This window comes from Caretta caretta, chromosome 1, assembly GCF_965140235.1.
Source record: "Caretta caretta isolate rCarCar2 chromosome 1, rCarCar1.hap1, whole genome shotgun sequence".
NCBI lineage: Eukaryota > Metazoa > Chordata > Testudines > Cheloniidae > Caretta > Caretta caretta.
The window spans coordinates 307,920,318-307,946,754 of record NC_134206.1 but is presented as its reverse complement, the minus strand read 5'-3'; the positions used below and the strand labels follow the sequence as shown (position 1 = coordinate 307,946,754).

The 26,437-nt window shown below is 42.2% G+C and overlaps 1 protein-coding gene across 1 annotated transcript in view; it reads right to left on the bottom strand.

Annotated features, from left to right (window-relative positions):
* Positions 1–229: 229 nt before the first annotated feature.
* The window catches only part of CFTR (CF transmembrane conductance regulator), a 145,073-nt gene continuing 118,865 nt past the window's right edge, over positions 230–26,437 (bottom strand). The window contains exons 24-27 of the mRNA XM_048848868.2: positions 17,836–17,925; positions 6,893–7,065; positions 4,632–4,737; positions 230–1,875 (exon numbers count right to left, since the gene is read on the bottom strand). Of these exons, the coding sequence (XP_048704825.2) occupies positions 1,669–1,875; positions 4,632–4,737; positions 6,893–7,065; positions 17,836–17,925 (576 nt within the window). The 3' untranslated portion in view covers positions 230–1,668. The remainder of the gene's footprint in view (positions 1,876–4,631; positions 4,738–6,892; positions 7,066–17,835; positions 17,926–26,437) is intronic.

Below are 26,437 nucleotides of genomic sequence, written 5' to 3'. Positions count from 1 at the left end.
ACATCTCAATTTAAAAGGTTTCAGAGTAGCAGCCGTGTTAGTCTGTATTCGCAAAAAGAAAAGGAGGACTTGTGGCACCTTAGAGACTAAGGGCTTGGAAAGTTCAACACTGTTTCCAGAGACATTTTGATACATCTGCATTTAGCTTAGCAACCATAAGATATAAAACCCCCAAGGAAATAGACAGTAGAATTGTCTTTTTAACAAACCAAACAAAGCCAGACAGTGGAATTGTATACAGTCTTAATTTTATTGACATACTGTACATCATGTTGTCTACTTTGGTAATAAATAGAATAAAAAATTAAATGCATTTTGTTTGGTAGGCAGTGTTCACTTAGTAGAAGCAGCAGAACATTTCTGTTGCAACTATCATGACTTGTTACATAAGCAATTTGAGTTAAGAGCGTTTTTATTTAAATAGAAGCTTAGCATACTTGTCTTGCCTGAATGCTTCCACGCGTCCCAATAAAGGTGACTTTGGATGCTAGTGGAGATGTCTTTGGGATACTGTCATTTCCCCCCCACCCCCCTGCAGTTTTACTATAACATGCAATAAAAAGGACTAGTGGCATAAAAAGGAGATGTTTCAAATATAAAAATTCTTTCTATACAAATATATTTTTCTTTATAGTGCATAATCACTCTTAAAATATGGCATTCTCATAATAAATGTTTGCAACAATATTAAAATAAAATATTCTAGAGAAAAGTTCAGTATGCATCTGAAAACTGCAAAAACAGAAGCATGTAAAAACTGATTCCATTATTAAAGTCTACTTCAAAGTTTTTGTTCTTTATACAAACTATGATAAAAAGCATGTAAAGGTGTCTGACCTAAACACACAGAATATTACTCTTCAGCTGCTGGAAGTCCTGCCATTTACTACAAGGGGACTGCCCACATCAGCATGCACTCCACCCAATTAGTGTTTGCAAAGCTGGGCCAATAGTCTTACTAGATTCCAGAAGGAAATATTAACTCCCATGATCATCTTTTAACTGCTGAGACATGACGGATGTTGAGCAACTTACAAGCCAACATCCTCTTTTTCCTTCATTCTCACCTGCATGCTTGGAGCTGTGCAGTGTTGTGAGAGGGCATTTGCCTTTTCTGCAGTGTTGAAATACAGTAAGTGCCTGAAGAATGAGTAGGAGGAAATATTCTGAGTGGGTCACTGGTGCTTTCTCAACCTCTTTTCAGGGAGTAAGTGAACTTAAAACAATCATTGTACATTTTTTATTTTAGTGTTTTCCATTCAAGCTTGATTTTTTTTAACATTCCTCCTCTGCCACCTTCCCTTCCTCCCGAACACACGTCAGCAAAAGTTTTGAAAATTTGATGAAATGATTAAGTCGGTCTAAACGGGTTCCTATCTCTGCCCATCATCTAGTTTTGTACCACAGAAAAGCAGCTTTTACAAGGAAGCCTGGCTTACCAGAACAAGTGGTAAATCTTCAAGGATATGTAATGCCTCACACACAATTTGACCATTGGTGGGCAGCCACTTCCATAAATGTCATTTAATGCCTCCTGAAAGTTTGAATCTGTGCTTGTTCCTGCAATTTCAGTGGTGTTGGTCATGCTTCTCCCGTTTTTGAGGTACAGTACTGTATTCCCCCAAACTCCACCAGTGAACCCCTAAGAGGAAACGTTTTCACCCATTCTCACAGCCTGGTCTCTTGCACTTCTTCCTCTGTCTCTTCCTGCAAGGCACTGATTTTGGGTCTAGACTTGCGCTTGCTTGAATTCCTGCGGTGTAGTGGGAATATCTTAAGGCGATCAGAGTAGCTGATAGCCTGCCTGAAGGAATTCTTTTCATTCAGCAGCTTCTGGATTGACTCGTATTGCCGCACTTTATTCTCTTCTATTACCTAATTAAACATGTTCAATCAATTAGACCTATATCAATAGTGTTGATAGAATTCAGTTAACTACATAAACTAGCAAGGTAGCACAGATTGATAGGAGGGAAAACTTCAAGGACTTACACTGGGAGAAGAGCAAAAAAGCTGTTTTTACATACTTTGAAATGTCAAGTGACTGACTAATTTTCATTACAAACCAGAAAAAGAGTTTTAAAATTATGGTGTTTGGGAAATGTTCCTGGTGCTCAGTTTCAAAAATGGTCCTTTCTCTCTCTCTCTCTCTCTCTCTCTCTCTTTTTAGCTCATCTTAACTATGATAGGCTTGACCTTCATCTCCTATTTTGTTTTATTGGCATTGCTGAGAAGTGCCTTCTTGTATTTTGGTGGGGGCTGGAGGAAACCAGGTTCAGTTCATGAGGGAATTATGAAGAATTATATTATAAAGAGCTTCATAATATAATAAATCCACTCCAAGGTAGGGAAGGGAAGGAAAGGGTTAACCAGGAGCTTATTAAAGCAGGGATATACAAAAAAGCACTGGAAGATTGGTAGAAGGGAACCAAGGGGGAGGGCTTTCCCTCCTCAAGCTGCGTTTACACTACAGAGACTATACCGGAATAGCTAGGTCAGTGTAGCTATGTCAGCATAACCCTGTATTGTAAACACAGCCTACACCCATGGAAGGAGTTTTTCCATCAGTGTAGGAACACCTCCTCCCTGAATGAAGTTAGCTGTGTCAATGCACCCATTCTTCTGTTGACATAGCTGTGTGTACACTGGGGTTAGCTTGCATCTTTCACACCCCTACCAATGTAACTATATCAATCTCACTTTCAGATGTAGATCAAGCCTTAGGCTAGGAAGCAAGCAGGAACTGACCCTCTTGCTATGCTGTTTAAACGAGACTGTGTAAGTTAAGCATTGTTTGCCATTCTGCTATCCTTTGTTTACTTTTTTTTCTGGGGGTATTTTGGACTTGCCTGAAGAAAGCCCCAGTCAACACATAAACCACTACAGGGACACACCAGAATGTTCTCCTGTTGGCATAGGTACCCCTAGGTCGAGAGGAGAATTCTCCCGTTGAGTAGCACTGTCTACACTGGGGGTTAGGTTGGTTTAACTGTCACATGAGAGGTGGATTTTTCACACCTGTGAGCAACATAGTTATATCAATCTAATTTCCTGACATTGTCACCCCAATGAGGGGCAGGGCACTGGGATGAGGTGCATGGGGATGTTAGCACAGCACAGAGTCATGGCCAGCCCCTATATGAGTTTGTGTTTAGTGCCCCCAATCGCTTTAATCCAGCCCCAGAGGTGGGAAGAGGGAAAATGTGAACAGGCATGGAGCTGGGGCAGACTGGTGTTAGGGCTGGGTCTAGGTGGCAAAGAGCTCTGCTACCTGATCTTGCAATGGAGAGCTTTGGGGGAAGGAAGGAAGAGGGGTACATGGAGACTGGCAAGGAGTGGAAGGAGTGATGAAGGGAAGGTACAGCAGACTGAGGGGGCATTGAGGATGTGTATAGGGGACTGGAATGTTCCTGGGTTATCAGCAGTATGGAGGGGGATAGGGAAAAGCATCGCGTTTTACCCATGTTAAGCTTTAAAAGGTTAAAACCATCTAGTTATAAAACTTTGATCCTTATCATTTCAGTGTGGATAAAACCCCTCTCCCTCCACTGTCCAATATCCCATCTTCTCGTATGGGGTTGGTAGAGTATATTTCCATTACAGGGCAAGATGAGGGGGCAAAGATATGGCTAGGTAAATGGTGTACATTGCATGGGTGATAGTGGTACTTGGGGATTTGACTGGATCCCTTATCTTTTCATTTCCAGACATTCTCGTTTTTAAAATTAAATAGTTCTTAAATGTTTGGAAAGAATGTATATTTTCTGGGTGTTAGCGAAACTCCACTGAAATACACTTTAAATGTGTGTTAGAAAGCTTTTGTTTGTGAATTAAAACGTATAACTAGAAAGGACCTTAATGAATCAGGCTCCACGATGGTCTACACAAAGAACTCCATCTTTCACATGAGGGTACAGTCCAGTATATAGAATAACAATAGTGGTTCAAAAGGGTATATCTTATTTATTGCATAGTCCACTTCCATTTCAGATTATACGCTTGCTACCCAACTGCATAGCAATGCAACTCTAAAACGGCTATAATTTAAAGAGAAAACCATGCACTTGACCAAATGTATATGGAGGAAAACATTCTGAGCTGTATGGTAGCAAAAGAAATATTAAAACATCCCTCTCTCTGAGAGTCAGGAAAGTATACAGGAAAATATCTGATTTTAAGAGCCACTTCTCAGCTTTCACACACAGTTCATCCCATTTTCTTTACTAGCCATTGTTATCTACTGAAAAAACATAACGCCAATACTGGCATTTCCTTAACAAATGATTAACAGTTTTTAACACAGAAAGGAAATTTCAGGTTGTTTCTAGAGAGAAACACAGCAGTCTAACCATCTTAGGCAGGATACTTCTGTTGCAGTTCTCTAGTTGCTCTTCTGCCCGTAATAAGTAAAAACAGATGCAGACACCTGTATATTTGTTTTAATAACGTACAATAAGATGACAATTCTTAGGCACTTCCAGCCAATTAGAATAAAGAAGGCACCAGGTATTTGAACTGACCCCGGGCAGCAGATGTGGCTAATCTAACCATAGAAGAGTTACTTAAAATATTGTGCAAAGCCCATATCTGTCAATTATAAGGAAATCACTTTAAAAAGATACAGCACTCACCAAAAATTGCTGACATTCCAACATTGCTTCTAGTCTGTGTTCTGAGAGTATTACTGTACAGTTTGCAAATGCATGCTTGAGTGTTTTTCTAATCACCTGGAAGGTTCTGAAAGATAAAACAGTTTTGGCATGTAGAATGTTATACAGAAATTGGCACATTTATCAACATACAGCCTTTTAATACTGAGCTGTGCAACGTAAAGATTTCAGAATGACACACATAAAATTACACTCCTGCTACAGTAAATTGCAATTATAAAATTTAAGTTGTAATTAAAATTATTTGACACATTTTTATAATTCTATAATGTATATAGAAATTTATGATGTCCCTTTTAGTAAATGTGCTATCCAGTATTATCATTATTTTGGTGTAATTCCCCTATTTCTCTGGGTTGGCTAGAGAGGAGTTGAACTAGTTCATACTCTATCAAACACAGCAGCGGTGTTTAGTTAGGCCTGTGATGTTCACCATTCAGTGTATTAACAAATGTGTACCCTGCGCTATCATGAAGTGCCACACTCAGGATATGTCTCCACTGCAATTAAAAACATACATCTGGCCTGTGCCAGCTGACTCCGGCTTGCTGGGTTCGGGCTGCTGGGCTGTTTAATTGCAGTGTAGATGTCCGGGCTGGGGCTGGAATCCAGTGTCTAGGACCCTGTGAGGTGGGAGGGTCCCAGAGCTTGGGCTAAATAATAAGAGTGGTGGTGTTAGCTCTAAACGCTGACAATTATTGACTCATTTAAGGCTCTGGCACCTTTAAAAGGCCTCAGAATTAACAAATGTCTTCCAGTGTGTAATCTTTCAATGGCCTGCAGTTCTTCTCATTCCATACTGTCCAGCGGACAATGTCTAAGGTATTAATATCTCTACAAGGTGCTGTCTCTCAGACTTGCAGTTCCTAAGAATTCCATCCAAAAATGAGTGCTATTATAGGAGATATTACCAGGGCGAGGCACCAGCAATTGAGAAATGGTTTCAGAACAACTGAAACAATTTGGTACTTGATCAAATATATTACGAGAAAGAGGTATTTTGCACATGCAGTCACTGCTTTTTATAGGCTGAAAATATTTTTACTTCAAACCAGTAAAAGATACTGTTATAGCAGGCAAGTGGCTATACAGTGAATTAATTCACCATAGGAATTCTCTCTCCTTTTTTTTTAATCCCTCACCCTAGCCTCAGTGAACATTTAACCAGATAGGGCAGTTTTTGCTCTGGTAGGGAGATTGTTTAAAAAGTTTCAGACAGAAGATAAAGTGTTTTTATTGCTGAGTTATAAAGCTCTAAAATAGGAGTTCGTTCCAGGCAACTGTCTCATTGTTTCCTTGTGCTCCTTTTCAGCTTTTGCTAGATCCATCTGTTCACGACAGCCTTACACTTATATTGTAAACTCTTTGGGGCAGTGATTGTCTTTGCTATATGTTTGTAGAGTGACTAGCTTAATGGGGCCTTGCCCGCCAGGTGCTACTGTGCTGGAAATAATAATTAGTAATCATAACAATAACATGCTCTCGTGTATTGAGCACAGGGCTAGCAGCCAGGAATTCTGGGTTTCTAATCCTAGTTCTGACACTGACTTGTTCTGTGGCCTCAGTCAATTCCCTTAATCCATTTGGGTCAAATTGAAACTTCGTATAGTTAATGGAGTTGCACTCATGCATTAGAGATAAAATTGGCCCTCTGTGTTAGTTTCCCCACATATAACATACCTACCGCCAAGATGTGGTGTTTATAGTACCCTTTGAAGTAAAGTTGTAAATATTTTTATTAAGTGGTAAATTGTGACTTGAATTGTACACCCACAAAAGGGAGTAAGAACCCAGGGGAGTACCCAGACCCTCTGACTGTGTAGGAGTGAGTGGGGATACTTGCCTGCTTACTCTCTCCTGTGAACAGCTAGATAGAGAAAAGTAAGGAATGGCACTCTTCTTTCTACTATGCACACTTTGGCAGAGTAGCTGAGCCCAGTGCAGGGGCAGTAATGTACCACTGGTACAGCTCACCTGTAAATTACTAATCTTCCTGGAGCAAAGAGAAAGCAGGGGCAGGACCGCGTGTAAGGCACAATGATTCCCAGGGTAGCTACTGGGATGGTACAGTTTACGTACCCTCCCTTGCTCAGGGCTGTATCTTAAGTTGAAATCTAGCCTTAAAAAGGACTAGAAATATGACAAATAACTTTCTCTGCTGTGCTGCCTCACTGACTTCCCTACCTCACACTGGAATATAGTAAAGAATCAGGAAAACTTACACAGGATCAAGATGAGCACTTGGTTCATCAAGAAGCAGGATTTTAGCTTTACTGAGAACTGATCTGGCGAGACACATCAATTGTTTGTGCCCATGGCTGAGGACACAGCCACCATCTACAAGAACAAAATCAAGCTGGCCTGGAAAATGCTCTATTACAGACTTCAGTCCAACCTGCAGGAGATAAAAATCAAAGGAGAAAGCTGTATGACAGAAATTGGTACTGCTGGTTCTTTGTTACAGCAACCCATCCTTTTAACCCCTCTGCCTTTTGATTCTGAGACTGAGCAGAAAATATGATCTGAAGAAATGAGAATCTTTGGTATAAAATTTTTCAAAACAAAGAGTTGGAAGATGTGAAAGATCATGTATTTCTGATTGAGACTGAACACTGGGGCTTATGTCAGAACATTGAGAGTTAAAGTTGTTTGCTTATAAGACAGAATGAGATTTGGTGTTTTGACCAAAAGGTTCTGAGTTAGCCATCTAAAAGGAAAGCAATTCATTTTATTCAGTGGTGATGTGCATCATCAGTAATACTGAGGGAAGATGTTTCCAAAAGCATCCAGGGCTCCTTAGTTACTAGGAGTAGAAATCTCACACAGCACACTACACCAGCGGAGAAAATAACACAGATCTCCAGAGCAGTTGTAACCATGGCCTTGAGACTATTTCCATCCACTTCTTCTTTTGTTTGAAAGATTACAAGAACACCACATGCTTTAGCATGTTTCCCCCAAATGCTTAGACTCACTACAATCTTTGGCCTGAACAATCTTCCAGTGGCATTGTCAGAGAAACTTTGACCTTACCAACTATTTTTGTGAATTCCAAAACTCAGAAATATGCATTATTATATTGCTATAAGATATGCCACAACTTAACTTACAGTAAAACTGAAAATAGTGGTCATAAAGGGAAAAACTGGTTTTGCAAATGCCATTTGTAATTTTTCAACTTATTTTCATTCTGTATCACAAGGCAGGAAGAATTCCAAATCCACTTCCTTTTAATCTAATAAAGGAGCTCTAGTAAAGCAGAATGCCTAAGCCCAGATGATGAAGTTCTGAAGAATTCAGTTTGGTGTTTGGTTTGGTTTTTTTCAGCAGCATACCAGCTGTGTGCAGGTCACTACTCACTTCTTCACTCCTCAGCTATCTGCTCATTTACTGAGCCAACTGATACAAGTAGAAAGGATGCTTTCATTTTAAAACAATGTCTGCACTGGTCACGGGGCCAAATTCTGTTCTGATGAACATTCTTTGCAGCCCTTCTGATTCTGACTGAGAGCAAAATTTGGCCAAGGGAGTCTGCATGGCACTGTAACATGATGATACTGAAATACCATGCCAGCGTTGCCCACATACCTCCTGGGTGTGGTGCTCTGTCCCATGTGCCCATCCGATGAAGTGAGCTGTAGCTCACGAAAGCTCATGCTCAAATAAATTGGTTAGTCTCTAAGGTGCCACAAGTACTCCTTTTCTTTTCACTTAGAGATTAATGAGTCTGCTACAGCCTTAACAAACAGCCACGTGGCTTTTAGCTTATGCAGTAGAGGCTCATGCATTTAGCTCCAAAGATCCCAGGTTCAATCCCGCCCACTGACAACCAGGGTCTGTCAATGTTACACCAACACCACAATAAAATGTTCAAGTTTAGTTGTTCCATACTTTGACCTAGAACCACAAAAGTACCTAGGTGCCTATATCCAGGTTTATGTTGATACAAAATTCCAGCTGAACCCGGTGGGTGCCTACGTTTTTGCAGTATAGTTCCCTAGACAAATATGTTTCTGCCTCTGGGCATGTGCACTACTGCCTCCCTCTAGGCATCTGAGCATTTTTCTCCTGCCTAAACCACAGAGTAATTCACAAACCAGGGGAAGATAGGCACTTGGACGTCTTACTCATAAGCAAAGCCTGAGCTGCTAGGTGTGCTCGGAGGGTGGCTACTGCATCAGGTCCTCAGGTGAGTTCACACAAAACAGCTGGGGGGGCGGGGGGGCGGCTGAAGGTTGCAGCAGGGGGACTTGATCCTGGTCACCCACATCCTGGGTTAATGCTCTAAAACCAGGCTGTGGAGTCATTCTCATACTTGTGTGCTCATTCTCTCTCTCTCTCTCTCTCTGTCTCTTTGGCTGAAATGACTCTAATTATTTATCCACAATGCAACAACTTCAACAGGAGAGATTGAGGGAGACCTACATCAAAATATCCCATAGGATAATGGCTAAGCCAAGCATCTGAGAAATGACACATCCAGTTCAACTCCCTTCTCCTCATCAGGTGAAAGGGGGCCTTGAACGCAGGGTCTTCTACAACAAAGATCAGTACCCTAGCCACTGGACTAAAAGTTATGAGGAAACGTTTCACCCTAGCTACTTGGGGCAATGCCTTAGATGCCTAATACTAAAGAGGGTTCACAGCTGAGAATTGCTAGCCAATGTAGGTACCTCTGTGCAACCTAGACTTAGATGCCTATCTCTGAGACGGGCAGAGTTTGACACCCATTCCTGTTGTCAGCATCTCCCATTGGCTAGCTTAGATCTCATTCTAAAGTGCCTCTCTCTCCTCCTGTCCTGAATAGGAAGCCGAGGCACCTAACTCAGGCTTTGCAAATTGCAGTGAGTTCTAGTGGCAAAAGTTAGGTATTACAACACTCAGCATCACAATGCCAAAGTACCATTGTGAATCTAGGCCCTTGATCTTAAACATGAGCTGCAAAGAAAGTTAAAAAGTGATGTTGACTTCAGCAGTAGCTACTGACTGTCCTCACTGCACCCAGCAACAGCTAAGGTGGAGCAGAAGCATTTAACACAGGAACAAGTGAAAATGTGACTTCTCCCCCAAGTCACATCAGCTGTTTGTAGCGTTCTCTAACAAACCAGCTTTCAAGAGAGCACAGAGTCCATCCACAATCAGATCAGGCCTATTTTAAAAAAATGCACAGGATGATTCTGTAACATTTCTTTTTCACTGCTCTTTGTTTTACATTTTTCAGTTTATTATTTGATATGCCAAAAAACAGTTTTTTCCTTAAAGTGACCTTCCTGACTCCTTGTGTTATGTACCAGAATGGCCGCAGCCCCCTGACTATGCACACTTTAAAATAATAATTCTTCTCAGTATTGTAAATAAGGCCTAGTTCTTTAAAAATCTCCTTTTTAGTTTATACCTGGAGACGAAATTCCCAACCAAAAAACATCACTAGAATTTGCTTGTCTATTCAGCAGTGGGAGCAGTGTCCTATGCCTGGGACTCGCAGGCTCCAAGAAGACTAAGTGAGGAGAGCCCGGATTGCTATTTTCCTCTCACCTACTCCTGCCTGAAAACGTTATGTCAAATTTTAGTGACTGAAAAATTGTTTTTTGACCAAACTTTTTCACAGAAAGTGTCCGCATGTCTCAATAAATATATAAAATAATTTTTTAAAATGTGTCTTTTTCCATTTGGAAACTAAAATTTTCACTCAAAAATAAACATTTAGTTTTTGGCTAAAAATTCAATTTTCTACTGAAAGTTTTGACATAAGTGGGACCCTTCCCCATCATTTTAGTCAAAATCTTCCACAGAGAGACAAAATAATTCTGATCAGCTTTAGTCTGAACCTACAGCCACTAGCCAACTCCCACTTCTCATCCCTGGAACTTCCACCACAGTCTGTGTAGGAGGATGGGAAGGAACCATCATGGCACTCTCTTCCCTGTGATGTGGGGAAGAAAAAGAATGAACCTCCTGCTGTGGACCTCGTGAGCAGGGAGAGAAAGCCAGCCAAGCCCTGGATGCAGGAAGCAGACTATGCCCCACTACCAGAGTTGCCATAAGTCCAGGAGACAAAAGGGGGAAGAGAATTTTTCTGGTGCTGGTTGTCTGACTCTCTTGTCCATTCCATGGGATGAGCAGTGCAGGGGAGACAGTGGTCAGGTGGGGTGTTTGAGGGAGGTTGTGATTGAACAGAGCTGACTGGGAAGAAACAAAAAGGAGGCAAAGACTGATAATGAATGGGGGAAAAGGTAGAGAGCCGGAGGCAGGGATAAACTGTTGGAAAGGGGTTGTAATGGGGTGTACAGAATCTTCAGGGCTTTATAGGAGCACTCCCTTGGCCACGAGACTCTCCACTCCCAATTGTTTAGCATGGGAACAAAACCCCAAAGAAGGCATAGGAACAGATTAGTGCCCTAGATCTGAACTGTTGAAGCTTTGTGAAGAAAGGCTCCATTTGTAAGCCCCAGAGTCTGATCAGGACTAGCAGATAAATGGAGCTTCTGAAAAGTGAACTAGCAGGAGTTCATTGCTGAATCTGCACTAATGAGAACAGGTGATACTCATCACTTGATCAGGAGCTCATAGGAAGAGTGGCAGTCTATTTGAAAGGGAGAGAGTGAGAGCCGAGACCTAACTCTCCACTGCCTTGTATCCTGTCAGCACTAAGGTTAAGATTTTGTCATGGGGTGTATTTATTAAAAGTCACGGGCAGGTCCTGGCCAATAAACAAATCACCAATGCCTAAAGCCCTGCTGTGAGGTGGCTGACAGCCCAATGCCCTGCTCAAGGGGGGCTGACAGCCCGAGCCCTGCCAAGGCGGGGCTGAAGTCATGGAGGATCACCTAAATGCACGAAATCCGTGACCTCCGTGACGGTCTCATAGCCTGAGTCATCACTTATACCTGTGCAAAGTGAAGTGTGAAGTGCTGCCAGAGCTATTTTACAACCACTCTGAATAGCATTAAATGACACCTAAGCAGGACTGTGGGGAAGCAGGTTCAAAAAATCTCATCAGAGAAAGACTTCCTTATGTTCCAAAGGTGATTGGTGTGTGTCCAGCTTATTTCCGGGCTGTATAATTGTATGTTCCTTTGGGTTTGTAGGTAATTATGCTGCTGGTTACACAAAAGTTGAGAGTGACCAGACAGGTTGGCAACTATTGCCTGGATCCTGAAGCTGGCACCTTTTGAACTGAATCTACACAATAGATGTGTGGCCCTCCTCAAGAGAGAGAGAGACTCTTGATGTTTGACACAGACTAGTGTGCTTTTTGGAGGTTGCCACGGAAACAAGGGAGGGAGAGACTAGTGGTGATAAAGGTGGGAAAAGACTGTTGGGATTGGCATTACTGTACCATAAATTAATTATCCAGTCAGATATGCCGATACCAGACAGTGAAAGGTAAGTGCAAAGGTTGTGGTTTGTTTTGTTTTTTGTTCTATCATCTTGAAATGTTGGCACTCCTTACCATGATCTGATAAGCATTTTTCAAAAATGGCCTGTTTTTTTATATGGTCTTATATGTACATTATTTATATTTTAATATTTAATAACAGCTGGCTCTGGGCATATTTTGATTGCTATAGTACTATTATTTTTGCTCATGCTAAATAAAATTAGTCATCTGTGGTCCAATCCTGCAAGAATTTATGCATGAACACAAATACACGCACTGCTCATATGCATATATTAAAACATGTTCAAGTGTTTTCAGGATAGAGGCTCTGGTTGGCATAGTACAAGCTTATCTTTAGCTGAGGAAACTTTGTATTAACTTTTCCATTAAAAACATGAGTTTATATATCCTGGGGAGCTTGACGGAACATTATCAAATCATCAGCGTAGCAAAAAAACCATCAATTTCTACCAGTTTGGTAAAATCAAATCTAAAGCTCCACTGTTTCCTCCATTCCTATGGGACTTCTGGGTTTGTTAACCCCATCCCAGAATGTATCTTTCCATGACATAAGTTGCTACATGTGTTGGAAGGAGTGATGTCACAAAGTGCTACATTCTGAGTTGTCTTTAGCAAGCTAGAGAATTGCAATGGCTGGAAAACATTTTTGATACAGATTGGTCACAACGTATGACTGCGCTGAATGCCTGCCTTCGATTCTTATCCCCAAGGCAGCCAGGCTAGTTGGGATATGAGGCACCTATTAGGATGCTTTTCATTTCAGCATTATAGTTCATCTTTAAAGATTCTGGTTGAAAATTATGTCTTCCAGTAACATTTTAATATGACCAGAAAAACATCAGAATGATAAATGGTGTGATGAATTCTCAAAGAAACTGCGGAACCACCTGATCAACATCCTCTACAGCAAACAGGGAAAGATTAAGAATGAGCTCTCAAAATTGGATACTCTCATAAAAAACCAACCTTCCACACAAACTTCCTCGTGGCTGCACTTTACAAAAACTAGACAAGCCATTTACAACACACACTTTGCTTCTCTACAAAAGAAAAAGGACACTAAACTATCTAAACTACTACATGCCACAAGGGGCCACAACAGTGGTTCCCTTAACACATCCAACAATATTGTTAATCTATCCAACTATACTCTTAGCCCAGCAGAAGAATCTGTCCTGTCTCGGGGCCTCTCCTTCTGTCCCTCCACCCCCACGAACATGATATAGTTCTGTGGTGACCTAGAATCCTATTTTCGACGCCTCCGACTCAAGGAATATTTCCAACACACCTCTGAACAAAATACTAACCCACAGAGAGCTTCCTACCAAGACTACAAAAAGAAGGATTCTGGGTGGACTCCTCCTGAAGGTCAAAACAACAGACTGGATTTCTACATAGAGTGCTTCTGCTGACGTGCATGGGCTGAAATTGTGGAAAAGCAGCATCACTTGCCCCATAACCTCAGCTGTGCAGAACACAATGCCATCCACAGCCTCAGAAACAACTCTGACATCATAATCAAAAAGGCTGACAAAGGAGGTGCTGTTGTCATCATGAATAGGTCGGAATATGAACAAGAGGCTGCTAGGCAGCTCTCCAACACCACTTTCTACAAGCCATTACCCTCTGATCCCACTGAGGGTTACCAAAAGAAACTACAGCATTTGCTCAAGAAACTCCCTGAAAAAGCACAAGAACAAATCCACACAGACACACCCCTGGAACCCCGACCTGGGGTATTCTATCTGCTACCCAAGATCCATAAACATGGAAATCCTGGATGCCCCATCATCTCAGGCATTGGCACCCTGACAGCAGGATTGTCTGGCTATGTAGACTCCCTCCTCAGGCCCTACGCTACCAGCACTCCCAGCTATCTTCGAGACACCACTGACTTCCTGAGGAAACTACAATCCATCGGTGATCTTCCTGAAAACACCATCCTAGCCACTATGGATGTAGAAGCTCTCTACACCAACATTCCACACAAAGATGGACTACAAGCCGTCAGGAACAGTATCCCCAATAATGTCACGGCAAACCTGGTGGCTGACCTTTGTGACTTTGTCCTCACCCATAATTATTTCACATTTGGGGACAATGTATACCTTCAAATCAGCAGCACTGCTATGGGTACTTGCATGGCCCCACAGTATGCCAACATTTTTATGGCTGACTTAGAACAACGCTTCCTCAGCTCTTGTCCCCTAATGCCCCTACTCTACTTGCGCTACATTGATGACATCTTCATCATCTGGACCCATGGAAAAGAAGCCCTTGAGGATTTCCACCATGATTTCAACAATTTCCATCCCACCATCAACCTCAGCCTGGACCAGTCCACACAAGAGATCCACTTCCTGGACACTACGGTGCTAATAAGCGATGGTCACATAAACACCACTCTATACCAGAAACCTACTGACTGCTATGCCTACCTACATGCCTCCAGCTTTCACCCAGACCACACCACACGATCCATTGTCTACAGCCAAGCTCTACAATACAACCGCATTTGCTCCAACCCCTCAGACAGAGACAAACACCTACAAGATCTCTATCAAGCATTCTTACAACTACAATACCCACCTGCTGACATGAAGAAACAGATTGACAGAGCCAGAAGAGTACCCAGAAGTTACCTACTACAGGACAGGCCCAACAAAGAAAATAACAGAACGCCACTAGCTATCACCTTCAGCCCCCAACTAAAACCTCTCCAACACATCATCAAAGATCTACAACCTATCCTGATGGACAACCCATCACTCTCACAGATCTTGGGAGACAGGCCAGTCCTTGCTTACAGACAGCCCCCCAACCTAAAGCAAATTCTCACCAGCAACCACACACCACACAACAGAACCACTAATCCAGAACCTATCCTTGCAACAAAACCCATTGCCAACTGTGTCCACATATCTATTCAGGGGACACCATCATAGGGCCTAATCACATCAGCCACAATATCAGAGGCTCGTTCACCTGCACATCTACCAATGTGATACATGCTATCATGTGTCAGCAATGCCCCTCTGCCATGTACATTCGCCAAACTGGACAGTCTCTACGTAAAAGAATAAATGGACACAAATCAGACGTCAAGAATTATAACATTCAAAAACCAGTTGGAGAACACTTCAGTCTCTCTGGTCACTTTATTACAGACCTAAAAGTGGCAATACTTCAACAAAAAAACTTCAAAAACAGACTCCAACGAGAGACTGCTGAATTGGAATTAATTTGCAAACTGGATACAATTAACTTAGGCTTGAATAAAGACTGGGAGTGGATGGGTCATTACACAAAGTAAAACTATTTCCCCATGTTTATTCTCCCCCCACCCCGCTGTTCCTCAGACCTTCTTGTCAACTGCTGGAAATGGCCCACCTTGATTATCACTACAAAGGTCCCCTCTTCCCCCCTCCCCCGCTCTCCTGCTGGTAATAGCTCACTTTAACTGATCACTCTGGTTACAGTGTGTACGGTAGCACCCATTGTTTCATGTTCTCTATGTATATAAATCTCCCCACTGTATTTTCCACTGAATGCTTCCAATGAAGTGAGCTGTAGCTCATGAAAGCTTATGCTCAAATAAATTTGTTAGTCTCTAAGGTGCCACAAGTACTCCTTTTCTTTTTGCTAATACAGACTAACAGGGCTGCTACTCTGAGTGCCTCATCTGTGTTTCTTGCTGGGTCATCCTGCAGAGCCATATCATGAAACCTCACCTGTGTTAAATAATAGATCAGAGCACTGAGACTGTGTTGCATGCAAGTTTTATTAACGTTTCCTCTACTTGGCTCTGCCAAAAGCAGCTTTATTGGGTAATAAGCAAGGGATTAACCTTTCTCTATGTTTTGTTTCTAAGACACTATGTAAATATAACACAATATAACCACTTGAGCTACATTTTATTTAATTACAGTTGTGGTTAAGCCATACACTGAACAGTAACAGTTAGACTTAATGCCATAGACAGTTTTGAACTGCACACAGACAGTACCAAGTCTGAATATTTTTAGGGGTTTGGGAGGAGAAAAGAAGAGGTTTGGATTATAATGAAAAAATAATTGGAGCAGGTGAGTGAGTGAAAAACCCAAAATCTGTTTAGAATCTCCTTCCTGGGGCTGACCTTTGAAGAATCAAGCATTGCTGAGGGTATAGGCAGTTTACACATTGGCTGCAGCTGACTTTCTAGGGGATGTGGTCACTGTTAAAAAAAGATATGTCACCTACTCAGTACTTAAAACTCCACTTTACAAAGGGTGGGCTATATGTTGTCTGTGATCTACCTACAACATGTCTGTGCAAAGAACTTCCTTTGAAGTCCACAGACTGATGGCAGGCTATGGCCTGGTGATGTAAAGCAGTTTGTTTAAGGAGCAAGAAGCAAGGGTACTCATATAAATTTCTAAATCTCTCTTTGGTCAGGCAGTGAAAGAACAATTATGAGAAAGACCATCTGCAAAACTGTCTTAGACCTTGTCTACATTTAAAATTTAGATCAACCTAGCTGTGTTGCTCAAAGATGTGAAAAATTCATGCCCCTGATTGCCATAGTTAAGCCAATCTAACTCCTGGTGTAGATGCAGTTAGGCCGACAGAAGAATTCTTCTATCATCCTAGCTACCACCACTTGGAGAGATGGATTAACTACAGTGATTGTTAGTGATTTCGTTAGGGATTGGTCCTGCTTTGAGCAGGGGGTTGGACTAGATGACCTCCTTAGGTCCCTTCCAACCCTGATATTCTATGATTCTATGATTGCGGGGGGACAAAATTCCATCACTGTAGGAAGCATCTTCGCTGTAGCACTTCAGTGGCATAGCTGCAGCACCATAACTGTGCTGTTATAGTACCCATAGTGTAGACATGGCCTTGATAATAGCTGTTAAATAGAAACACCAAATACTTGCTGTTTTAACCTGTAATTGTTTGGTTTATACTTATCCCATTTAGACTGTAAACAGGGGTGGGCAAACTTTTTGGCCTGAGGGCCACATCGGCGTTGTGAAATTGTACGGAGGGCTGGGTAGGGAAGGCTGTGCCTCCCCAAACAGCCTGGCCCCCACCCCCTATCTGCCCCCTCCCACTTCCCCCCCGACTGCCCCCCTCACAACCCCAACCAATCCAACCTCCCTGCTCCTTGTCCCCTGACCATTCCCTCCCGGGAACCCCCCACCCCTAACCACCCCCAGGACCCCACCCCCTATCCACCCCCCCACTCCCTGTCCCCTGACTGCCCCAACCCCTATCCACACCCCTGCCCCCGACAGGCCCCCTGGGACTCCCACACCTATCCAACCCCCCAATTCCCCATCCCCTGACCACCTTTGCCCCAGCCAACTGCCCCCTGTCCCCTGACTGTCCCCCAGGACCTCCTGCCTCTTATCCAACCCCTCCCACCCCTTACCATGCTGCTCAGAGTGGCAGGACCGGAAGCCGCGCTGCCCGGCCAGAGCCAGCCACGCTGCCCATGCAGCGGCATAGCTGCAGGGGATGGGGGACAGCAGAGGAGGGGCCTGGAGCTCAAGGGCCGGGCAGGACGGTCCTGCGGAACATAGTTTGCCCACCTCTGCTGTAAACTCTTCTGGGCAGGGACAATGTTTTTTGTTTGAGCACCATGTTATGTATGATGCTACATAAATAATAATTTTATAGTTATTGACCTAAATTCCTTCCCACTGTAACTCCCTTTATTACAGGGGAGTTACACAAATAGTACTGATGAACAACACAAATACTATTGAACAGCTTTACCTCATCTGCTACTTTCCATAATTCTTCATCACTCCATTGTCCATAAGGATCCAAGTTTTTCCGAAAAGACCCAGAAAATATGAACACTTTCTGTGGGAGTACAAAATAAATAAGAAATCATTTTAAAACTGCATGGCATACCAAAAGTGGAGATGGTGAAAAAAAATTGTCAAAAAACGCTGTTTTAATTAAACCAAATTTTTTTCACAAAATTGTCTTGACAAATTCATTTTAGAAAGAAAAAAAGGTTTGAAAATGTCAAAATATCCCATTTCAACATTTTTTGAAAAAAACCTTTTTTCATTTCAAAATGACTGTATTTTGAAATTGACTTCATTATATAGTTAAACACTTCATATAAAATGCTTCAAGTCCAGATAAATTCAAAATATTCTTTTTCAGAACTTAAGTGCCCCCCAAAATTCAGGGGTTTTGTCCAGATTTTGGATGATTTTTTTTCAAAATCTTGAGTTTTCCTGTGGAACAGAAAATCCATTTACTGACCAGCACCATCCAAAAGTTACCCGAGCTTCATAATACTTCCTTATGTATCACCGCAATCCAGTGTAAACTTAACAGCAGTTCTGTGCCTCAGTTTAGTTCCAGTGATACTCAGCACATAGCAAAGTCTGAGTCATGAGAGGAATAGCAATAATCCATTTATACAGGCATTTTGTACAACTCTTTCTTCCGCTCTTTTGTGTGCCCTGTCAGGAAGGGGTGTGTGGAGAGGCTGAAAATTTCTTAATCTTGAGAATCATCTTTCTCCTACTGAAGTCTGTAGGAGTTTTGCCTTTAACTTCAATATGACCAGAAGCAGTTCCATTTCTTATTTTTACTGGTATAAGTGAACATCTACACCCAAAAGTCAGGTCGACCCAGTTATGTTGCTCTGGGGTGTGAAAAGTCCACCCCCAGTGTAGACAGCACTAGGTCAATCGAAAAATTCTTCTGTCGACCTAGCGACCACCTCTCAGGGAGGTGGATTAATTATGCTCATGGGAGAACCACGCCTGTCACTGTGGTGATGCTATAGTGTAGTTTGGAAAGTGATGACACAGCTGAAATTAAATATTTGCTTAATCTCTTTTTACATTATGGGGGTGTATTAGATTCTGATAGAAATAAAGTACTGTACTTCAAACGGTACTGAGATTGCACAACTATTCCTAATGAGATGAAACTAACGTGATACCTGCTATGTCACTTGATACACCTTATTGCCTATAGCAGACAGAATTCACTGTCAATGAATGTCACAGTATCTTAGTGGGAAATATTATGATGGTTGTGCTCCTTCCCCTGTGCACATTGAACAAATGTTAGTTGTAGATAAAGTTGAGAGCCAATATTTTCTCTTCATCCCTTTTGTCTTCCTACTGGAAATGTTTATTTAAAAGAAACATATTTTGAAATGAAAGTGATTACAGCTGTTTAATTTCTTGCAGAAACTGACTTTTAGCCTTAGTGTGTCTTTTGATGCTTCTAAAAGTGGGACACTGAAAACATTAGCTAAAATCAAGTATGGCTAGGGGAATACACATGATTCCCCACATAGTTTGACCAAACTAACACAATCATAACCTGAGGTGTACCTGGGACTCCAGTCCTCAGAATACCCCAGAGATGAACTACTATACAGTGATGCTTTGGTCAAATTCCAAAGTGGTTTGGATATGTGTTCAAATAGCCTTAATTCAAAGATTTCAGATATAAATTGGTGCTATTCAGGGCTTCAGAAATGAGAAACCAGTGCTGAGTCCCTCTCTGCTCTCACTGGAGCTGCTTAAATGAGGTTCCTGCACTGCTGGTCAGTGTGAAAGAGGATTCTGTCTGGACAGCAAAGGATACAAATGTGCTCCCCATGCCCCTGGGTAAGTCTGATAGAACAATGCCCTTCAACTGAGCTGGGCTTCCAGTTCCTTCTTGCTCAGCTAAAGTGATGCCCCCTTTACCTCTCCCTCATAACTCCGGGCAGCAGGGACCCATAAAGGGGTCACAATTCTTGTTGGTGGTGAACATATTTGCACCAGGATTAGATTCTTATGACTACTGGGCACTGTGGAGCTAATAGCAGTGAGAAAGCTGTGTCTGATATGGCTGCATTCACACTTCATTTGCCATGTAGTTAACTAATAAAGTAGCTATTTTAGTCCTGCAGCAGTGAAGAAAAGTTAACTGAACAAACCAGTTTTTAGAAAAGGTTCATAACACCTAACTAGCATTCCTTCCCAAGTGCAACACACACGAAGTACAGTATCTTCTTGTTCTGAAACTGCTGCTATTCCTGTTAATGCTGCTTTCAAAAAGTCTTTGCCTTAAAGTATAGCACCTAAAAAAGTGCATTTTATTCCCAAATGAGGTGAGGCGTTGTCCGGAATTCTGGCACCTTCCTGCACAGTTCAGCAGGATGCTTCCTTCTTTCTAGCTCCTTAATATCTATACAGGGCTCACTTGTGTAAATATTGTGTTAGTTTCACATGTGCAGTGTGGAGTCAAATTACAAAGAAGCCACTGTAAATGTTAGATGTTTCAAGGGAAAAAATGGCTCATGAAATATAGGGAATTCTGTGCTGGTTATGAATGCACCAAGAAAACCTGGCAAATGGGGAACTGGATGTCTCAGGGGATTGGTAATAGATATGGAACCTTCTGCATCTTGGGTACCAGTTCAAAATCACCCTAGATGAACACTCACAAGGTGATGATATGATCCACAGTTTATAGTCAGAATTGGCATCCTATCATAGGCAAGTGCCAAGGTAAAATAGTGCAGAAATACAGTAGTAAGTAAGTGTGGTGGTAATTGCCACCAAATACTGTAACTGACCCCTCTAAAGAACATCACTGAGTGCTGTCATACAAAAGTCCGCTCTAGATGTCTGGTAGTGTGCTAGGGGCACCACAGACTTGGAGCTGAGTGCTGTGTAGGAGACAGAAGTGCTAGGCCCTTCAGAGGCTACACACAGATGTGAGTAATAGAGATTAACTTTCCCAGGACTGCTAGAAACTAAAAGGTGCAAATACCCTAGCTACCGTTACTTAATGACAATAGAAGAGCAACCCCGCAGTTCCTTAAGCAGACTCTAGGGGCAGGCCAGTTCAGGGTATAAAGGTAAGAGTCTTGTTGGAATCCCTGCAGCACTATTCTCCAAGGCGTCCCATGTTCAGCTACCCCCACACCTCCTGTCTTCAGGCCACTGTGCTGTGGCAACATGCTGCTTCTCTGCCCAGCTCTCTGGTTTCAGCCCCAGCTCTTAAGCTGCCTGCTGCCTGCCCTTAGTTCTGCTGCCAACTCCCAAGCTCTCTCACAGTCTGTCTCTCGGCCCAGCCTGGTTCCTTCTGACTCCAGAATACTTTCTTCTCTGTACTCTGGGGATTATATACTGGCCGGATGTTGACTTGGCTAACCCAGCTCCTTACACTGGCTAAATCCTTTCTCCCTAGCTCAATAATGAGCCAGTGGGTTCATTACAACTTGAAATTTGAAAATGGGAGGCAATTAAATAGGCATTTGTGCACATAGCTACCGTTATTACCCATGCAGTTACATGCAGAAATATAGATCTATAATGCATGTATGTTTTCTAGCAGGGATCTCATGTCACCCAGCCAGAAAATGTGCTCCTTAGTTAGTAATTACGTGTAGTGGAAAATGGAGTTTACCCCTAAAACCTCTTAATAACAATTTCCTATACATAATAGACAGGATTCAGAGGAACAGCCGTGTTAGTCTGTATTCGCAAAAAGAAAAGGAGTACTTGTGGCACCTTAGAGACTAACCAATTTATTTGAGCATGAGCTTTCGTGAGCTACAGCTCACTTCATCAGATGCATACCGTGGAAACTGCAGCAGACTTTATATATACACAGAGAATATGAAACAATACCTCCTCCCACCCCACCGTCTTGCTGGTAATAGCTTATCTAAAGTGATCAACAGGTGGGCCATTTCCAGCACAAATCCAGGTTTTCTCACCCTCCACCCCCCCACACAAATTCACTCTCCTGCTGGTGCTAGCCCATCCAAAGTGACAACTCTTTACATAATCAAGTCGGGCTATTTCCTGCATAAATCCAGGTTTTCTCACATCCTCGTACATTCTTTTACGTAGAGACTGTCCAGTTTGACCAATGTACATGGCAGAGGGGCATTGCTGGCACATGATGGCATATATCACATTGGTGGATGTGCAGGTGAACGAGCCTCTGATAGTGTGGCTGATGTTATTAGGCCCTGTGATGGTGTCCCCTGAATAGATATGTGGGCACAATTGGCAATGGGCTTTGTTGGAAGGATAAGTTCCTGGGTTAGTGGTTCTGTTGTGTGGTATGTGGTTGTTGGTGAGTATTTGCTTCAGGTTGCGGGGCTGTCTGTAGGCAAGGACTGGCCTGTCTCCCAAGACTTGTGAGAGTGTTGGGTCATCCTTTAGGATAGGTTGTAGATCCTTAATAATGCGTTGGAGGGGTTTTAGTTGGGGGCTGAAGGTCTCTACATAAAAGAATAAATGGACACAAATCAGATGTCAAGAATTATAACATTCATAAACCAGTCGGAGAACACTTCAATCTCTCTGGTCACGCAATCACAGACATGAAGGTCGCTATCTTAAAACAAAAAAACTTCAAATCCAGACTCCAGCGAGAAACTGCTGAATTGGAATTCATTTGCAAATTGGATACTATTAATTTAGGCTTAAATAGAGACTGGGAGTGGCTAAGTCATTATGCAAGGTAGCCTGTTTCCTCTTGTTTTTTCCTCCCCCCCTCCCCCCCCAGATGTTCTTGTTTAACTTGGATTTAAACTTGGAGAGTGGTCAGTTTAGATGAGCTATTACCAGCAGGAGAGTGAGTTTGTGTGTGTATGGGGGTGGGGGGGATGTGAGAAAACCTGGATTTGTGCAGGAAATAGCCCGACTTGATTATGTAAAGAGTTGTCACTTTGGATGGGCTAGCACCAGCAGGAGAGTGAATTTGTGTGGGGGGGTGGAGGGTGAGAAAACCTGGATTTGTGCTGGAAATGGCCCACCTGTTGATCACTTTAGATAAGCTATTACCAGCAGGACAGTGGGGTGGGAGGAGGTATTGTTTCATATTCTCTGTGTATATATAAAGTCTGCTGCAGTTTCCACGGTATGCATCTGATGAAGTGAGCTGTAGCTCACGAAAGCTCATGCTCAAATAAATTGGTTAGTCTCTAAGGTGCCACAAGTACTCCTTTTCTTTTTATAATAGACAGGAGCAACCCTCCTCCTTTGTCTACACTCTGTTCTAGAATACGGAGGGGGAAATAATGTCTATAAGGGATCTCAGGCTCTTTCCAAGTTTCCCTCATATCCCAACAAAGGCAGACAGATTGGTTTGATTGGCCACAATGATGGGAACCATTTGTTATTGGAGGAGAACCAAGGGAGCCTGCACAGCTCTTGGAACCCTGACCTCGAGACCTTAAAAATGTCCCTTTGGGGCTGGGACATGAATGGGTTTAACAAGATCTGCCATGTTCCCCTAAACCTATTGCCTTCCCCCAAGTGACACTGTCCCTTGTCACAGGCCAGCAGTCACTGCCAGCCAATAAGTTTGTGCTGGCCTATATGATGTTCACTAAATTTATTTCATTAATAAGTGGTAAGAGTCCAGTGCTTGCATGTATATTAGAATTCATGAAGAGTTATAATCAGAATATAAATTCTTGTATCGTCTGAGTTTTAACTTTGAGACTGGGAAAGAAAAGAGATTTTTTTCCTGTAAAGTTTGGCATTATTGTGCATATTGATATTACATGAAATACTAAATTGGGGAGATATCTCCTAGCATGAAGAATTAACCTTTAAAAATTCCTGATATATCCATCGCCAATACTTGAAAAAAAATTAGGTCAGGAATTAGCTGTCTGAATCAATTACATGACAAACCATACCTGCATTGCCATTAAGATTCTGGAAAACAGTGTCTTGGTATAAATAAAATGTGTAAAATATTGCAAGGCCTGTTGAATGTTTGAACTAATAATCTCAAGTTTGGTACATTATTCTTCCGGTTATTTAATGGGACACTGACAATTTGAATTCTTTTAAATTAACTCTTCTGATATAGTGTCCTTTAAATTTTGTACTCTGGTGTGTGTGTGTGTTTCTTTTACACTTACAAATATGTATAAGGATATTTCTGCCAATGTTTAGATGAGCCAGGAAGAATACCCCTAAACTTGTTCAGGCCCACCACTCCTCCACCCTGCCCTTTCTGTACACACTGTAACCAACTGCCTCTTCAGTTGAGCTGGTCAGAACATTTTTGCCAAAATGAAATTGTGGGGAAATGTTTCTTCAGAACATATTGATAATGACAAAACTTTCATCAGGAAGGCTGACAGCTAGACTCCCTGGTGGTTAGGTACTGGCCTAGAATGGGGGAGACCCAGGTTCAAGGACCTGCTCTTTGTGATTCTGAGTGATCTGGGATGGAAATTCTGCTCTGAATCAAGCAAAGCAGGGACTTGAAGGTGGAACTACCCCAGGCCAGGGACCTCTATCTACACATATGCAAGCCTTTTGTGAAAACATTTGAAGGGTTTAGTTTTCACTCCAACGTGAAACGAAAATGAACTTTGAAAGTTGCTGCACAATGGAATCGTCATCCTTCGGTCAGCTGTATTCATCCATTCTGCTTCCAGCTTTGCTGCTGCTCCTCGCAAACTCTCCCACACTCTCACAGGTTTTGGAGTTGAGGAAGAGCATGCTTCATTGTAAAACAGTGACAAGTGACTACACGTAAAGTACAGTTATGGGAAGAAAGTAAGCAAATCAAAAGAGAATTTGTTTTCTCTTTCCCTCATCTTTGAGGTTATCATCATGAGAGCGGGTAAAACATTTTCAGATGGAAATGTGATTTTTCAAATTGAGGGTGTCTCTTTAATTTCCATATGCAAAGCTTTAAATGTTCTGGTTTCACAGGCGTCTATGAATGCTTTCATCAGTTTTAAAATATTAACAACAGAGAATTGGAAGATAAAAGCATTGAAAACTGTAGGGCTCTCTGCAAGTTTTTCAGGACCTAGTCCTGCAGGGTGCTGAGCAACCCCTGAAGATACTAAATGCCCTCACCTCCCATGGATCTTGCCGGGAATTGAAGGTGCTCAGTACCTTGCAAGATTGAGCCCTCAGAGCAGGAAACAATCTCTATGCTGCCCTCAGAAAGCCTTTCCTGATCTCTATAGGAGTTCTGCACATGGAACTAAGGCAGCAGATGGCCCACTGTATTGTCATGCTGATTTCCCTGGATCCACTGCAAGATTTCAGACTCTGCAAAACCCTTCCTATGGGGATCTATGGGGAGTTGCACTTTTCAGCTCTCTGCATTTTACAGAGGCTACTTGGAACCCTGTACAACAGTCCTGCCTATGAACTCTGAAAGGAAATCATCTCAGGAATATAAAGAGAGAGATGGAAGGAAGTAGGTTGAATACTAAAAAGTCAAACCACCATTTGAGCTGGAAACTGGTAAAAGTCACTTTTCCTTCTTAACTCCTTTAAAATGAAGTGTGTGTGTGTGGGGGGGAAACAAAAGGTATCATCACTTTTCATTAGCTTGCAGTCCCATGGCGTATATTTAACCTATTCTCCATGCCTGATTTCTTTTAATAAATATTGGGCATTTAAATCTGTAAAACTGTATGTGATATACCATACTGCCAAAAGGCCTGAAATAGGACATCATGATCACATCTAATGTGATCAAGGCAATATCAGAATAAGAGCGTCACTCGCTACATATCATCCAGTGATGCTGTTCCCTTGCCTATTCTCCTTAATTTTGTTCTTAGGCTCCTCTTCATTTTATTCTAATGAGAAATGGTCCCCAACCTCACAATATGCTCAGATCCAAACTTGCTCAATTTCTGGGGCCATTTCTTAATTTAACTTAGTCAAATACCTTGAGGTGTAACGTCTATGAACAACAGTGCACAAGATAACTTAATTACATTGAAACTGGACATGGCTGCCCACTCTTACTGAATGCATGGGCATGTGAATTCTGTGATGTAACTGTTGCTGCAGGACAGCTAGTAAGACTGCCCAGAATAATGAGGTGGGTCTTTGTACACTGTGACCATACTTCAAAAACCGGATATCCAAGTTACTGCTTCACATTAAGGTTTTCAAAAAATGTTCTAGAAGGGTATAAACCCCCAGGGCAAAAGCCAACCAATAACTGATGAGGAATAAGAAGAAACTTCCCCTCTGGGTAGCTATTCCATACTGTCCCCTGTTTGGTTTCTTGCATCTTCCACTATAGCATCTGCTATTGGCCATTGTCAGGGAGAGGAAGCCTGATTAGATGGATCACTCATGGATCACTCTACCCTCATCTGTAGAAAGGGCAACCGTGGGCAATCAGCTGTAGAAAGGCATGCCATGGAGCAACTGAGGCCTTCCATTATCAAACTGTATTTTAAGAAATGGCAAAGATGGGGGATGGTAGGAGAAGGGAGGGTTGTCATGGGGTGATTGGTAGTGTAGAAAAAATCAGCCGTTCCAATGTTCTTACATTGTTCAAGCAGCCCTCTCCAGGACTTTGAATATCTGTGGGTTGTTGTAGGCCA